Source organism: Zalophus californianus, chromosome 4, assembly GCF_009762305.2.
Source record: "Zalophus californianus isolate mZalCal1 chromosome 4, mZalCal1.pri.v2, whole genome shotgun sequence".
In the NCBI taxonomy this organism is placed as follows: domain Eukaryota; kingdom Metazoa; phylum Chordata; class Mammalia; order Carnivora; family Otariidae; genus Zalophus; species Zalophus californianus.
In genome coordinates this window covers 7,333,965-7,350,689 of record NC_045598.1, presented here as the reverse complement: position 1 = coordinate 7,350,689, position 16,725 = coordinate 7,333,965, and the positions used below count along the sequence as shown (strand labels likewise).

At 41.1% G+C, this 16,725-nt stretch overlaps 1 protein-coding gene across 3 annotated transcripts in view; it reads right to left on the bottom strand.

Annotated features, from left to right (window-relative positions):
- The window catches only part of UBE4B (ubiquitination factor E4B), a 127,763-nt gene that overhangs the window by 68,322 nt on the left and 42,716 nt on the right, over positions 1-16,725 (bottom strand). For all 3 annotated transcript variants that reach the window (XM_027610069.2, XM_027610051.2, XM_027610060.2), the window contains exon 3: positions 2,955-3,090. In XM_027610069.2, the coding sequence (XP_027465870.1) occupies positions 2,955-3,090 (136 nt within the window). The remainder of the gene's footprint in view (positions 1-2,954; positions 3,091-16,725) is intronic.

Genomic DNA, 16,725 nt, shown 5'->3' with positions numbered 1-16,725 from the left:
AAAGAACGTGTATTCTCCAACTGTAGAGTGCAAAGTTCTGTATCTGTCAATTAGATCAAGCTTTTAGCCGTGTTGTTTAATTTGTTCATATGCTTACGGATGCTCATTCTTTTTGATTTATTGATGGATGAAAGGGATGTTAAAATCTCCCATTTTGATTATGTGTCACTTTCTTCTAGTCCTACTATTGTGTGCTTTACTGCTGCCGCTGTCCTCTTACTAAGTGCATATATTTTGGAAACTGTCAAACAGTACACAGTGCTTATTTCTAATAATACTTTGTGCCTTAAAGTCTAATTTATGAATATGTTTACCCCAGTTTTCTTTTGTTTAGTATCTGTGTGGGATATCTTTTCCCTTTCTTTCGCTTTCAATGAAAGGTTGAAGATCTAACCTAATGTTTCAGGTGTGCCTTCTGTAAACAAGGATAAAGCTGAGTTCTGTTTTGTTTTTACCCCAATCTAAGCCTTTTCACTGATTAATGACCAATTTTCATTTCTTTTGACCTTCTTATTTGGTGCTATTTGTCCCTTTTTTTAAACTTGTGTTTCTTTCTTCCCTCCCTTTGAATTGACTTAAGTCCCTCCAAACTGCCAACTCCCATTCCATATTTTCCCTTTACTTGTTTGGAAGATACACTCCATTCCTGTTCTTTTAGTGGCTACCCTTAAATTTTATCAAGTATCCCCAACTCAAAATCTAAAAGTTGGCCAGTGTCTTCACCCCTCTCCCACGTACACAGGAACTTTAGAGCTTGCTCTGATAATCACCCCGCTTCTGGCTTCCCTGCTATGCTGTCCAGCATGTTACATCTAACTCATTGTTTTACTTCTCTCCCCCAATATTATTTTATATACTGTTACTACTGTTTATACTGCATTTGTTTAGATGTACCACATTTATTATCTTCATTCATCCTTCCAGCTTGCATCTCAGACATCAGTCCTGAGATCACTTTCCTTCTTCTTCAACTACATCTGCTAAAAGTTGGGGTCCTCTGGTGGCAGACTATCAGGTTGTTTTTGTTTGGTTGTTTGTTTTTTGAATCGATAAATGTCTTTATTTCACCCTTGCTCCTGAAAGATAGGTGCACAAGGGTACACAATTCCCAGTGGGCAGTTAACTTACTTTCAGCGTTTTGACACTATTATGCCTCCATGTGACTTCCATCATTCAAACATCTATCATTCTTTGGCAGATAATCTCTTTTCTCTCTCTGGCTGCTTTAAAGGTGTTTTGTCTTCGATGTTTGGAAATTTTACTACAAAATGACCAGATACGAATTTCTCTTGGTTTAATCAGCATGCGAGTTTCTGGGCTTTTTTAATCAGAGGATTAATATCATTTATCAACTCTAGAAAAATTCTTAGCCGTTTATCTTTTTGATAATGGCTTCCAAACCAGTAGAGGAAAAACCATGGAATAAAGAGGGGTGTGGGGAATTGCTTTAAGTCTCCCTACTCTCTCCTTTTGAATTTCCATTAGGTATATATTGGCCCTGTGTCCATTATATCTCTAAATACACTGCGTAGTTTTCATCTCTTTTTCTCTTTGTGGCACACTCTGGGTAATTTCTTCAGCTCTACCATTCAGTATGTTAATTCTCTAGCTATGTCTAATCAACTGTCTTAACTCTTGCATCAAGTCTTCCGTCTGAATTATCTTTTCATTTCTAGAAATTCTACACGGTTCTTTTTCAAATGTGCTTGGTTGTTTTTATAGTTGTTTTCCCCTTATTCATGTTTTCAATTCCCTTTGTAATTTATTTAAACATATGTGTTTTGTATCCTGTATCTGGTAATTCCAAACCCCAAGAATCTCTAGGTGAATAATTCTGTTGTTCCTGATTCTGTGGTATCTTACTCATGCTGGCTTTTATCTAGTGTGTTCTGTGATTTCCAACCATGAGCTCACACTTCTTGGAAATTTTTCTAAGGAAATCCTCTAAAGACATGGATGATTTATGTTTGCTTCTGCTAGATGCCTTATAGGCAGTGTAGACCTGACTCCACTGTATATGGTAGTTCTCAGCTTGAGGCTTTTCAGACTATACCAATAGTGTAAATCTAGGTGCCAGACCCAATGAAGTCACCCACTGGCCATGAAATTGCAGAGATGGCTTGATTTTTTTAAAACTTTATCTACTCAGAGCTAAGGTAATAAGAACACAATTGTTTTTACTCTGTGGGGTTGACTTTTTTTTTTTTCTACTTGATCTTTTTCCTGAGAATGTAGTCCTTTCTGAATTCTTACCTACTGTGAGGTGATCTCTCATCTGGCTCCTTACCCCAACCCCACCAAGTGCTGAAACTCTATGCCAATGATTCTTAACCTTTTCCACATCATAACACACATAGAAAAATAGTATTTGGTCCACTGACATAAACTGTGGGAGCTGCTTCAGGGCAGAGAAGACAGGTCCTGGGCTGGGAGGTGGGGGGTTCTGGCCTGTGCAAGCAATAAAGGAATCAGTACCTCAGCAACTCTGTCACCCACTCATGGCACTCTGACAGCACAGGCAGACTCTGCTCTAGGACGTCCTGACCCTTGTGGAGCTCCGAAGGTATGTGGCTTACCTGTCTGTACCTTTCCAAACTTTTAAATTTCACTGATCAGTAAAACTTCGAAGAAATTTTTAGGGACTGACATATGCTTGCCAACATGGTATGTACAAATAAGGACATTAGAAAAAATTTAAAACAATTTTCTTTTTTTTACCACTTATACCATTATTTCCTAAAAGATGTCAATACCAAAACAAAAAAAAAAACTTATAAAGAATATTTCAGAATAATACAAAAGACCCATAAATCTCATAGATCTCACACTAATTTGCTAAGGACTGGCATAAATCTCTGGGCTGGCACTTGGGACTAGCGGACTAGAGACTAAAGTGACTGAATCTCTCCCTTTCCATAAACCCGACAGCTTACTGGAAAACTGGCTTACTTTACCTTTTTTCACAAGAGACACCATCGATATCCATGCTCTGGGAACGTGAGAGAGACTGAGATTGGGTTTCAAGGCTATTGGAGGGCGAGCTGCTGAGAGAACTGACTCCTTCACTGCTCTGGCTTCGATGAGCTACTCCTAGCCAGAAAAGACAGGAAAAATTAAGTTTCCTGTGAAGTAACATTAAAGCCAACTATACTGGCAACACAGTAAACATAGGCATTCACACCACGATAGTCAGCAAATGAGGAATCTCTATCAGGAGATCATGTTAAATGTTCAATATTAAAATCATAGAAACATTAGCAAGAAATCATAGTTTATCCATATATGTCATATGAGGTCAGTGACAAAGCTACATCTGATAGCCAAAACTGACTCATCACTTCTTCTTTCACCAATTCGAATATGGTCGCCGAGTACAAATTAGCTTCCGTGATGGTCCAGAAAAATCCTTGAAATGTACCAAAAGTAAGTTAAATTAATAAATGGCTATAGAAATATACAGATGGATAGATGTGTGACTCAGCAAATATACCAAAATGTTAACAGGAGAATCTAGATGGTGTGGATATAGGTGTTCATTGCAAAATTCTTTCAACTTTGGTTTAGGCTTAAGATTTTCACAACAAAATGTTGAAAACATGCCAACAGAGCCATCTAAGCAATGTCCTTAAATACAGATCAACTCATTTATTGATTGAACATCTCATCGAATGATAGTCTGGGGAAAATAAAATCCCCGACAATGCCCTTGCCTTCACTGAGCCTACAGTATAAAGAACAACAGCGATGAGCACAGGGCAGATTATTTCTTATCAATGTCTTTAAAACCATGTTTTTCTCATAGAATTAAAAAAATACTCTATCTTTCCATGGGGGGGGGAATGTTTTACCCAGGCATTTGCAAGTACTGTAAAAAATATATACTTAAGTTGCTGAAAAGAAAATGAGACTGACACTAATAATACATTATATGTTAATTGCATTTAAATTAAAAAATGAGACATTAAAAACAAAAACAAAAAACACAACAACTGGAATTACCATCTGTAGCTGAAACAAGTACCAAGTGGATGAACTTGAACACTCCCAGCATTACAAGAAAGTAAACTTGCCACCCTTCCCTCTCATTGAAGAATATCAGAAAACGTTCATCCATTCCTGATGGCGGGTTTTAACACGTGCCTGTTTATTAAAGCTTCTGCAGGACTCATGAAAGAAAAGAGAAACGAAATCCTCTATTCCTAAATAGACTCAAGGAGAATACAGAAGGTACCTAATGTGGTAAAAACTCTGAAATAAGCCTGGAGAAGATAGTAAAACCTTCAATTCCTGAATTCAAGAATATAACCCAAAGTAAGTTCTCAGTAACTATTTACTGAAGGAATAAATAATACAACTTCAACAAGGTCCTTGGGAGAATATTATTTTACCTAGCACAATAAAAGGTCTAACAATTTTTTTAAAGAATTTATTTATTTACAGAGAGAGAGGGCGCACATGAGTAAGCCAGCATGAGCAGGGGGAGGGGCAGAGGGAGAGAGAGAGAATCTCAAGAATCTCAACCCTGAGATCATGACCTGAGCTGAAATCAAGGGTAGGACACTTAACTGACTGAGCCACCCAGGCGCCCTAACAGTTTTTAAATAAAATTAATCAATAATAAAAGTTCAACAATTTTTATGGCATAGCAATTAAGCAGCTTTAAAATTTCTACCTTATAAAACCAGTTCTAAAATTAAACAGAGTAAGTTGTTTAAAAAAAACCTGTATCTGAGGGCGCCTGGGTGGCTCAGTCGTTAAGCGTCTGCCTTCAGCTCAGTCATGATCCCAGGGTCCTGGGATCGAGCCCCGCATCGGGCTCCCTGCTCAGCGGGAAGCCTGCTTCTCCCTCTCCCACTCCCCCTGCTTGTGTTCCCTCCTCTCGCTGTCTCTCTCTCTGTCAAATAAATAAATAAAATCTTTAAAAAATAAAAAAAAAAGAACCCTCTATTTGAAACACAGTATCCTACGCTACACTACAAGTACAATGACCCTCCAGTAATACAACGCCAGAGTATACCGGATAGCATACTGTGTCTGCAATATTTTAATAAAGCATCAAGGATATCATCTGAATTCTTTTTTTCTTGAACCCTCCATGTGATCTTCAAATCCTGGGTCCAGTGGGGCAATTCTCCCCAGAATTTATTGTGTATCACAGTGTTCCTCAATCCCATCTAGAATCTGGAGTGACCCCACTGCTTTCTTAAACTTAAAAAATGGACGGTGTCTTTGACTTTATTTATAGTCAATATAAATTAAATACTGTGGCTAAAACCAAATCAAAGCAACAGCACAAGATATAGCTTTGTTTCCAAAGCAAAGACACACATGACTCCTGTGGTACTCATTCTCTCCCGCTCCCAACTTGGAAAACTTGTCAGGAAGCCCAGTTTCAAGGAATGGAGATTCCCCCTCTTCTTCATCTCCATAAAGGCAGATATTAAAGAATTAAAACAGGGGCGCCTGGGTGGCTCAGATGGTTAAGCATCTGCCTTCGGCTCAGGTCATGATCCCAGGGTCCTGAGATCGAGTTCCGCATCAGGCTCCCTGCTCCTTGGGAGCCTGCTTCTCCCTCTGCCTCTTATCTCTCTGTCTCTCATGAATAAATAAATAAAATCTTTAAAAAAAAAAAAAAAGAATTAAAACAGACATAATCTTCTCCAATTCTCCTTTACAAGATGAGAAATCCCCTGCATTATCAATTTAAAAACAAGTCTTCAAAAAGTGAGGGTGTGTGTAACAAAGAATGGAGAAGGCCATGTCTGCTTAACAAAAGATGAACTACAAACTTTCAAGATGGCAGCTGTCCAAACTTTTATTACTAATAAGAGCTTGTTAAAGGAAAATTATACATTCTGGGTGGGAGGGCCATAATTTTAAAGGAAATAATAAGGAGGGTTTTACTTCTCTAAGATTTTCCTCCCACTACTGTAGTATTTCCTGAATGCTATTCTCTTTCAGGTATAAACCGGACCAAATGCCTATTTAAGCTGTAACACTAGATCTAGCCCAGCATTTTACACACATACACACACACACACACACACACACACACACACACACACACACACACAGAGGTTTGCTAAATTCTAGTATAAAAAGAGGCACAGAATTGCCAAAAAGGACCTTAAAACCCCAATAAAGCTGTTAAAAAGGGGTGTGGGGGGGTGACTTTAAAGGTCTTGGCCAATCCTCTTTATAGATGAGAATACGAAGATCTGTGAAGTCTAAGAACTTCCCTTATTAGCAAGTTAGAAATAGAGGCAAGATTAAAATGCATGTCTCTTGACTCCAAAGAAAATGCTATTTCCACTACCCCAAACTGCTGAACACTTCTTTGATCACAGCTATTTTAAACCAAAGCTATATGTTTCATGCATTCTAAAATTATAAGAGCAAAACTTAAAAAGATATTAGTGTTATAAAAAGAACCATCATTCTATTACTAATCAAAATTCTAAGGCTAATTTACATAGATCTTGACAATGAACTAAGCTAAAGGGTTAACATTCATGGAAAGCACAAAGTACCCTCATATTTCTTTGGCCAATACCAAACCTCACCCCTGGAAAGTACTTAGGATGAGCATATTCTATTCCACAAAACCAACTGATACATTCAGTCAGCAGCTAACTTCCTAGTGAAAACATTCTGTTCTTGTGAATTAACACAAATAGAGTGAAATTTCAAACCTGTAAAGAAATACAGTGGTACCTAAAATATTAAGAGAAGAAAACCAACAACTCAAGTTAGAAAAATGATTTAATTTTACTTATGCGATAGAGTTTCTCTTCCTTCATGTCAAAAGGGTGAATCATGCAAAGAATCATACACCTGGAATCAAAAGACCTTACCTGCTCCTCAGAGAAATGGTTGAGTGGAGGGTTAGTGCAGAGAAAAGACAGGATGAGCCTGGAGCATCTTACAGCGCCAAAGAGACAATACTCGAAAAAATTAAAAGATGAGCATGTCAAACAGAGGAGTCAACCCAAAAGAGCTCCCAATGGCCAAAGCCAGAACAATTTGTGCAAAATAATAATGCAAAATTAAATAATACAGCAATTTGAATTAGAACTCAAAGTACAAAATAAATATACACGAGTTCAAACTGATGTAAGTAAGGAGGACAAACGTCCCTTACAGAAGAACTCCATATAACGTATCTACATGTAGACATTCCCCACTCCAGAAGGTAAAGCTTAATTCCCACTGCCTGAGTGGGGTGGGCTGGACTTAGGAACTCTGATTCCAAAGAACTGAGTCTGGAAAGGGGAAAAAATCGTAACTTCACAAAGGAGAGACCTAGCGATCACCAGCTTAACCAGGTGGTGAAAGTGACCACCACCAGAGGGGTGGTATGGAGAGCGTGCACCCAGAGAGGAAGGGATGAGAGGGGCCCTTAGCATGTGTGATTCTCTTCGCTCAAAACCCCAAACCCCAGTCTAATCAAGAGGAAAAACATCAGACAAAGCCAAATGAAGAGACAGATATTCTACAAAGCTCTTCAAAACTGTCAAGATAATGAAAACCATGGAAAGACTAAGAAACTGTCACAGACCAAAGGAGACTCATCTTTAGTTTAGTCAACAGTAGTACCCCAAAGATATTTATGGTTTCAGATCTCACAGTTAGGTCTAGTTCTTCATATATTTTAAATATTAACTGCTTATGAGATATATTATTTGCAAATATTTTCTCCCATTCCATAGGTTGCCTTTTCATTTTGTTGATGATTCCTTTGCTATGCAGAAGCTTTTTACTTTGATGTGGTCCCACTTGTTCATTTTTGCTTTTGTTGCCTCGCTTTTGGAGTCAGATCGAAAAAACCATCACCAGGACTGACATCAAGGAACTTACCGCCTATGTTTTCTGCTAGGAGTTTCATGCTTTCCGGGCTTACATTCAAGTCTTTATCCATTTTGAGTTTTTATATATGGTGTTAAGATAGTCTAGTTTCATTCTTTCGCATGTGGCTGTCCAGTTTTCCCAACACCATTTACTGAAGAGACTGTCCTTTCTCCATTGTACATCCTTGGCTCCTTCATTGTAAATAAATTAATTGACCATATATGGGTGGGTCTATTTCTAGGCTCTCTATTCTGTTCCATTGGTCTATGTGAATGTCTTTATGTCAGGCCATATGATTTTGATTACTATAGCTTTATAATAGTTTGAAATCAGGTAGTGTGATACCTCCTGCTTTGTTCTTCTTCCTCGGGATTGTTTTGACTATTAGGGGCCTACTGTGTGGTTCCATACAAATTTTAGGATTCTTTGTTCTGTGAAAAATGCCATTGGAATTTTCATAGGGACTGCATCAAATCTATAGATTGCTTTAGCTTAGTATGGACATTTTATCAATATTAATTCTTCCAATCCGTGAGCACAGATCTTCCCATTTACTTATGTCTTCTTTAAATTTTCATCAACATCTTGCAGTTTTCAGTGTATAGATCTCCCACCTCCTTAGTTAAATTTATTCCTCGGTATTTTGTTCTTTTTGATGCAACTGTAAATGGGATTATTTTATTCCTTTTTCCCATAGTTTGTTATAACTGTATAGAAACACAAGAGATTTTTGTTGGGGCTCCTGGGTGGCTCACTCAGTTAAACATCTGCCTTTGGCTCAGGTCATAATCCCAGGGTCCTGGGACTGAGCCCCGTGTTGGGCTCCCCGCTTAGCAGAGAGTCTGCTTCTCCCTCTCCCCCTGCCCCTCCCCCTGTTCCTGCTCTCTCTCTCTCAAAAACAAATAAAATCTTTTTTAAAAAACCCCCAAAACAAGACATTTTTGTATATTAATTTTATATCCTGCAACCTTACTGAATCCATTTATCAGTTTTAACAGTATTTTGGTGGAGTCATTAGGGTTTTGTACATATAGTATCAAGTCATCTGCAAATCTGAAAATAGCAACAGTTCTACTTTCTTTCCAATTTGGATGCTTTCCCCCCCCCCAACTGCTCTGGTTAGGACTTCCAAAACTATATTGAATAAAAGTGGCAATAATGGGCAACCTTCTTTTGTTCATAATCTTGGAGGAGAAGCTTTTGACTTTTCACCACTGAGTGTAACATTAGCTGTGGACTTAGCATACATGGCCTTTATTATATTGAGGTATACTTCCTCTGTACCCACTTTTGTTGAGAGTTTTTCTCATGAATGGATGTTGAGCGGTTATTCTGAAAGCTCATGATTTTTACCCTTCGTTTTGTTAATGTGGTGCATCACCCTGATTGGTGTGCAGACATTGAACCCTCCCTGGGTCCCTGAAATAAATCCCACATGATGACAGTGTGTATACGATCCTTTAATGTACTGTTGATTTTGGTTAACTAATATTTTGTCGAGGATTTTTACACCTATATTCATCGGGGATATTGGTCTACAATTTTCTTTTCCTGTGGTGTTCTTTTCTGATTTTGGCATCAGGGTAGTGGCTGGCCTCATTAAATGAGTTTGGAAGTGTTCCCTCCTCCTCTTTTTTTTTTTTTTTGGAAGAGTTTGAGAAGGATCGGTATTAATTCTTTGAACTCACCAGTGAAGCTGTTTGGCCCTGGACTTTTGTTTGTTGGGAGGTGTTTGATTAATGACTCAATCTCCTCACTAGTAATCAGTCCATTCAGATTTTCTATTTTTTCATGACTCAGTTTTAGAAGGCTGTATGTCAAAACATTAATTTTTTTTAAGATTTTATTTATTTATTTGTCAGAGTGAGAGAAAGAGCACAAGCAGGGGGAGTGACAGGCAGAGGGTGAGGGAGAAGCAGGCTCCCCGCTGAGCAAGGAGCCCCACGCGGCACTCGATCCCAGGACCCTGGGACCATGACCTGAGCCGAAGAGAGACGCTTAACTGACCAAGCCACCCAAGAGTCCCCAAAACATTAATTCTTCTTAAACACACTCCCTCAGACTCCAATTGGGAGACTGGAGACAGATGGCGAGACAAAGTGCCAGCATATTCGCAAATCAAAAACAGAGAATTACTTCCTGGACATATACCTACTACGAGCTCAACAGATAGAAGAGAAATATAAGACAGCTTTATTCAGAGTTTTCAATCTAGTTAGGAAAACAAGATAAATGCACACAAAACTAAGAATGGCTTGTGCAGCACGATTCCTAAGGGTTATCAGTGTCTGCTGTGAGTATCATGGTGACTAGAACAGGAGCAGAGATGCTCTGAAAACAGAACATGGAGTGAAATCAAAGGAGGCTTGATCACAGAGGACTCTGAAAGTTCTTGGACTACATTATAGTGACAAACATGGAGACAAAGAAGACTTCTGAGCAGGTGACATGTCTGACCTCTCCTACTAAGCCATAAATTCCCCAAGAGACAGGAAGTACATTTTATGGAAACCACTCTCACACACTATTGACCTCTGAGCCCTCCCGAGACTTGAAAGCATGACCTAAGCAGTGAAAGCAGTAGTGTCATAATGTTCATGTCCCATGGAGTCAGATGCAACAGAAGTTCAAGGACCAGGTTAGCCTAAACGGGGACAGAGGAGGAGAAGAAAGGGACCAACCCCAGATCGAGACAGGAAGCTGATTCCCAGAGCTACATACCTCTCACTAACAAACTGTCGGCACTTTTTCCAGACTCACAAAGTAAGTATCATGACCCTAGGAATAATGCTATATAATACAGCCCATTATAATAATGCAGCCAGCCCAATATATAGAACATCCTGCCCCTCTGGTGGCCAAAATACATGTAAAATATACCCCCCTTGGATGACCAAAGAGCCACTCCAGTGAGATGAAATAGTCATGCGGGTATAAGACACATCTGTCACAACTAAAGCAAAAAGGATTTCAACCACCGCCAGGAGCCTCCCGAGCCCTGCAGTCTGCGAGGGGTCCCAATGCAGCCCTCTGGCCCTGGAATTTCTGCCTGAGCCTCTGCCCCCAGCTCGCTTCTCACTCAACCTCAAGCCCTCTTCCCTGCCCTCTCCCAAGCTGCAGACCAAGTTGAAACAATAGGGCTTCTTTCTGAAGGAAAAAAAAATGTAAATACTGGATTAGCAATCAAGGATAGGATGAAAGGTTCTAATTTTGTCATTGCTAATAGCATTCTTAGCCAAAGACAATTAACTATAAAAGTGTGATTTTGCGGGCGCCTGGGTGGCTCAGCCGTTAAGCTTCTGCCTTCGGCTCAGGTCATGATCCCAGGGTCCTGGGATCGAGCCCCACATCGGGCTCCCTGCTCAGCAGGAAGCCTGCTTCTCCCTCTCCCACTCCCCTTGCTGTGTTCCCTCTCTTGCTGTGTCTCTGTCAAATAAATAAAATCTTTAAAAAAAAAGAAAAGAAAAAAAGTGTGATTTTGCTGAAATTTCTACAAATGTACTGCTATTTAATAATGACGTTCAGTATCAGAACCGGAGAAGGAACTGAAGAGGATGGCACCATCACAGGCCTCGCATCAATCATCACCGGGCCCATTTCTGCCCTAGGACCTTTGCATCTGTTGTTCCTTCTGTCAGAAAAGAACACCCAACAGATAATCCCTTGGTTTGCTCCCCAGCTTCTTTCAGGCTTCTTTTGAAATGTCATCTTCTTAATGAGGCCTACCGTCGACTCTCTAACTGAAAATAGCTATGCCTTCACACCCTGGCAACATAATTCTCTAGTTTCTCCACAATAATTCTCATCACCTGATAGATTTTATGGTTTTTAAAAACTGTTTGTCTTCTCCCACGAGACTACAAGCAATGTGAGCTAGAAGAGAACCAAACAGACACGTGAGGGGATTTAAACAAATAGGTAGTAAATGAAAGTTGCATGAATTTACAGCGTTCAGTAGATCACTGATAACAACCGATATAAAATGAAACGTAAAACAGATCATAAAACATGTCGAACAAATCTGGAGGGTCTAGAATAACAACTGTAATGGGATATGGAAGGATGTTCCCTATTTTCAGAAGTAATAATCCTGTGTTGTTGTTGTTTTAAGGCAGAATTTTCAATCAGATAAATCCTTCAGTGAAAATTCTCCCAAATAGTTGACCACCACAAGCGGGAGTGTGGGGCAGAGAGAGACGACCTGTGGTCGAGCAGTGTCAGGTGTAGTGCGCGAGCCTCCGTGAGGACGTCTCCTCCTGCCGGACTAGGGGCCCTCTGACACCCCACATCTTGGCTGGCTTGCAGCCCTGGCTCCTAACACAGTGCCTAGCACACAGAAGGCATTAAACAAGTGTCCAAATGCATAAATGGAAGCAGGACGAAGATCATTTTCAAACATAAGAAGAATTTAGGTTAAATTATTAACTATGTTGAAGACTAGCAGGCAGAGGAAATGGCTTCTGTGTTTCTAATCCAAACCCTAGAACTAGCCCAGAAGCCAAACATATCATTTGGCTTCTTACTCATTCCAAACAGGCCCTGTCATTCATTTCTGCTCCCAGAGCAGAGGTGCTTTACAAGAGATGGAAACAGAATTTAGGGGGTTGAAATTATAGCAGCTGTTTGATTAGCTGCTAGATCTTTTATTTAAAGGATTTAACACAGAAGCACATAAATTACTATGCCACAATCTTTAAAAATATTGTGATAACTATATTTCTGTATCATTGGTTTCTATATCATTCGCATTTAAAAATATACTTTGAGATGCCGATCCAAGGCTTCATCAGTTTGCCAGGAGAACTCATGAAAAGACAACAGTCTTTTTTTTTTTTTTTTTTAATATTCTATTTATTTATTTGACAGAGAGAGACACAGCGAGAGAGGGAACACAAGCAGGGGGAGTGGGAGAGGGAGAAGCAGGCTTCCCACGGAGTAGGGAGCCCGATGCAGGGCTCGATCCTAGGACCCTGGGATCATGACCTGAGCCGAAGGCAGACGCTTAACGACTGAGCCATCCAGGAGCCCAAGACAACAGTCTTTTAAGAACTCCAGTTGGGGACACCTGGGTGGCTCAGTTGGTTAAGCGTCTGCCTTTGGCTCAGGACATGATCCCAGGATCCTGGGATCGAGTCCCACATCGGGCTCCTTGCACCGCGGGAAGCCTGCTTCTCCTTCTCCCTCTGCCTCTGCAGCTCCCCCTGCTTGTGTTCTCGCTCTCTCTCTGACAAATAAGTAAATAAAATCTTAAAAAAAAAAAAGAACTCCAGCTGGATGGGCGCCTGGGTGGCTCAGTTGGTTAAGCAACTGCCTTCAGCTCAGGTCATGATCCCAGAGTCCTGGGATCGAGTCCCACATCGGGCTCCCTGCTCAGCGGGGAGTCTGCTTCTCCCTCTGACCCTACCCCCTCTTGGCTCGATCTCTCACTCTCTCTAATAAATAAATTAAATTAATTAATTAAAAAAAAAAAAAAAAAAAGAACTCCGACTGGAGAGGGTAGAAAAGGTACCCAGGGAACTTGCTCCACTAGACCTGAGAATTCTGTCAAGATAAAACCAGCTGATAAAGGATTCACTGGGGAACTCTTGTGCAAGAAAGGCCACGTCTTCGGAGAGGTCAGGACAGCCAGGAAGGGTAAGGATTTCCTTGGATATACTGAAGATGTCGGAGGGGCGGACATCAAAGGGAACAGAAGGAAGAGAAGTATAATTTCAAAACAAGACTATAAAATTAAAACCATTCAAGGGGGTTAAGAATTTCCGAAGGCTGGCAATCACCAACCGATCTAAAGAGGGGGGAAGAAGTAAGAAAACCAGTTCATCCTCCCAAGAATTTAATAAGCAGAGATTCTTAAAAGGAAATGAAAGAACACCTTCTCCCGTACTGCACTGTAAGCTCTTCCAGGAAAGAAACTGAGCCTCACTCGTATTTGCATTCCCATGACTTAGCACTGGGTCTGGCCTGCTGTAGGCCCTAAATAAAAGCAGGCTGAACTGAAACATAAAAGCAACATAATCAATGATGACTGTAAAAAAGTGGCAATCAGCTGTAGGAAAAATACTACCCATACTTATAAAGTTTTCAGACAGGCAAAAGCAATGTCATATTAACAATGCAGCAAAAAAAAAAAAAAAAGAAAGAAAGAAAAGAAAAGAAAAAGAAATATCTGAGCATGATAAATGCAAAATTCAGAACAGCAATGGCCTGCTGGTGTGGGAGAGAGGTGTAGAGAGCCAGAGATTGCATCAGGGGTTCACAGGTGGTACTATGTCTCATGGATGTTATCTATCACGTTAAGTCCAGAATATTCTATAATAACTTTTTGGTAAAATTTTAGAAAAAAATAGGCTTAGGGATTTTTAAAATTCTGTTCAGAATGCCAAGAAAAGCAGAGAGACAGCTATCTGGTCAGGGTGCAAGAGTAAGCTTTCCCGCAGTGGGAAAGGAGGTCAGAGCCAAAACAGGGCCAGGTCATACACAGCCCCGGGTCAAGGTAAGGACTGTGACTTTCATTCTTTTTTTTTTTTTTTTTTTGTGACTTTCATTCTTGAAGAGGCGGGGAGCTAATGGAGGGAGCCAACAGAAGACTGATGTGGCCCACCTTATGAGGTGCTTATTTTCTGTTTCGTTTAAACTTGTTTATTTAATAAATTCGTGAAAATTTGTTTATTCAACCTGCCAGGCACATAGCTAATAATATCTACCTAACTGTGATTATGAATAATGATGATTATGTGAGAAACATAATCAGGACTTCACAGCATAGAGGTGCACTGGCCAGAACTAACCATCTAGAGCTGCCCAAGTTTTCCAGTAGTTTGTGATGGCAACGTAACGAGCTTGCTGTGAAAAATAAGCCTGCTGTTATACAAGGTTGTACTTGTGCTTTAGTGGGACCCAGTCTGGTGCTACCCTAAGAGACAGCAGTTAGGCGGCCACTCCAATAATCCAGGCAAGATATGTTGGTGCCTTGGACCCCGCATTTGGACCACTCTTCGTTTTTGTAAATAAAGTTTTATTGAAACACAGCCACACTCATTATATATTGTCTATGGCTGCTTTTGTGCTACAGGGGCTGAAACGAATAGTTGTGACAGAGATTATACTGGCTGCAAAACCAAAAATATTACTACCTGGCCCTTTACAGAAAGTTTACTGACCCCTGATCTAGAATATGAGGTAAAAAGAAGAGGTAATGTTTTAGGCTTAAGCAACTAGAAAAAAAACAAGCTGCCATTTATTGAGATAGGATTCAAGAAGACAAGATGTGAGGAAATAGCAGGAGCTCAATTTTGGACGTGTTAACTGTGAGATGCTTCTTAGACGCTGCAGGAGTCTGAGGTTCAAGGAACAGTTCAGGGCTCAAGAGATCAACCTAGGGACCAGCAGCTTAGAGATAATACTTAAACCTGGGAAACCAGATAAAGTCAGTAAGGGAATCCACACAGATGGAAAGGCCAAAAGGTTAAATATTGAGCCCTAGACCCCTGACATTTACAGGTCAGAGAAATGAAAAAGAACCATACAGAGCAGCAAGAGGCAGACAGAGACAGGATGAAAGCCACGAGAGTGTGGAGCTCTGGAAGCCAAAGGAAGAAAGTGTTTCAAGAAGAGGGCCAAAGCCCCACCAACTGAGGCCAAGATGGTGACCGAGAGCAGACCGCGGGAGGCCGCACTCGGCTGGATTCGGATCAGCAGTGGGTGCAAGGACAGAGCAGACAGAGGACGGGCAAGTCACTCCAGAGGCTCTGCTGTGACGCAGAGCCAGCGGGGTGGAAGCTGGCAGGGGAAATGAGACCAAGAGAGTTCCTTTTTATGTATTCCCATGATGGGAGAAGGAACAGCATGCATAATGACTGTTAAAAAAAAATAAAAGTTTTCCACTGGAGACAGAAAACCTGACGAAGCAGGAAAGATGGGAAGTGCCTGGGCAAAGGCTCTGAGTAGGACAGAGGAAGTGGGGAGGATCTGGGGACAGAATTCGGTCGGGAGTGGACGGTCCAAGCTTAACAAGAACCGGCCACACGTACAGGCGGGTAGGAGGCTGCGATGATGGGGCGCTTACAGACATCCCCTTTCACCTGTGTCTGTTTTCTCCATGAAACAGGAAGGCAGGCCATCAGCCCAGAGCTGCACGGAAAATGAGGTGCTGTCCACTGAAGGAGGAGGTTTGAAACGACCTGTGGAGCGGGGGGAGCGAATGGGAAATACACTCTAACTACCTGCGAGAGTGTGCGACCACAAATCTGAAATGAGACAAATAGCATGGTTCTGGACTCTTCTCTAGTCCTGTCCCACAGCACGAGACAGGAAGGAGCCAGGAAATGGGATCTGAAACCAGGAGCACGGACGGGGTTGCCTGGCTGGCTCAGTCAGTAGGGCACGGAACTCTTGATCTCAGGGTTGTTGAGTTCAAGCCCCACACTGGGCGTACAGTTTATTAAAAATAAAATCTTTAGGTGCACCTGGGTGGCTCAGTCAGTTAAGCATCCAACTCTTAATTTCGGCTCAGGTCACGGTCTCAGGGTCGAGATGGAGTCCTGCGTCAGGCTCCGCGCTCAGCGAGGAATCCACTTGGGATTCTCTCTCTCCTTCTGTCCCTCCCTCTGCCTATGTGTGCATCCGCGCTCTCTAAAATAAATAAATAAATCTAATAAATAAATACATAAATAAAATCTTTATGAAACAAACCAGGAGCATGGTTTAACCAAGGAAGTAAGACGAAGTGAGAGGGAGGCAAGAGAGGAGTGACAATGAATGACTGTGGAATTTAAATGGGGAAAGGAGGGAAGTGGGGACCCCAGGGGAGGGAGAAGTGAAGAAAGTGGCGGGGGTGGGGGGAGGCAAAAAGCTGAAGGTGGGAGTCAGGAAGCCTCT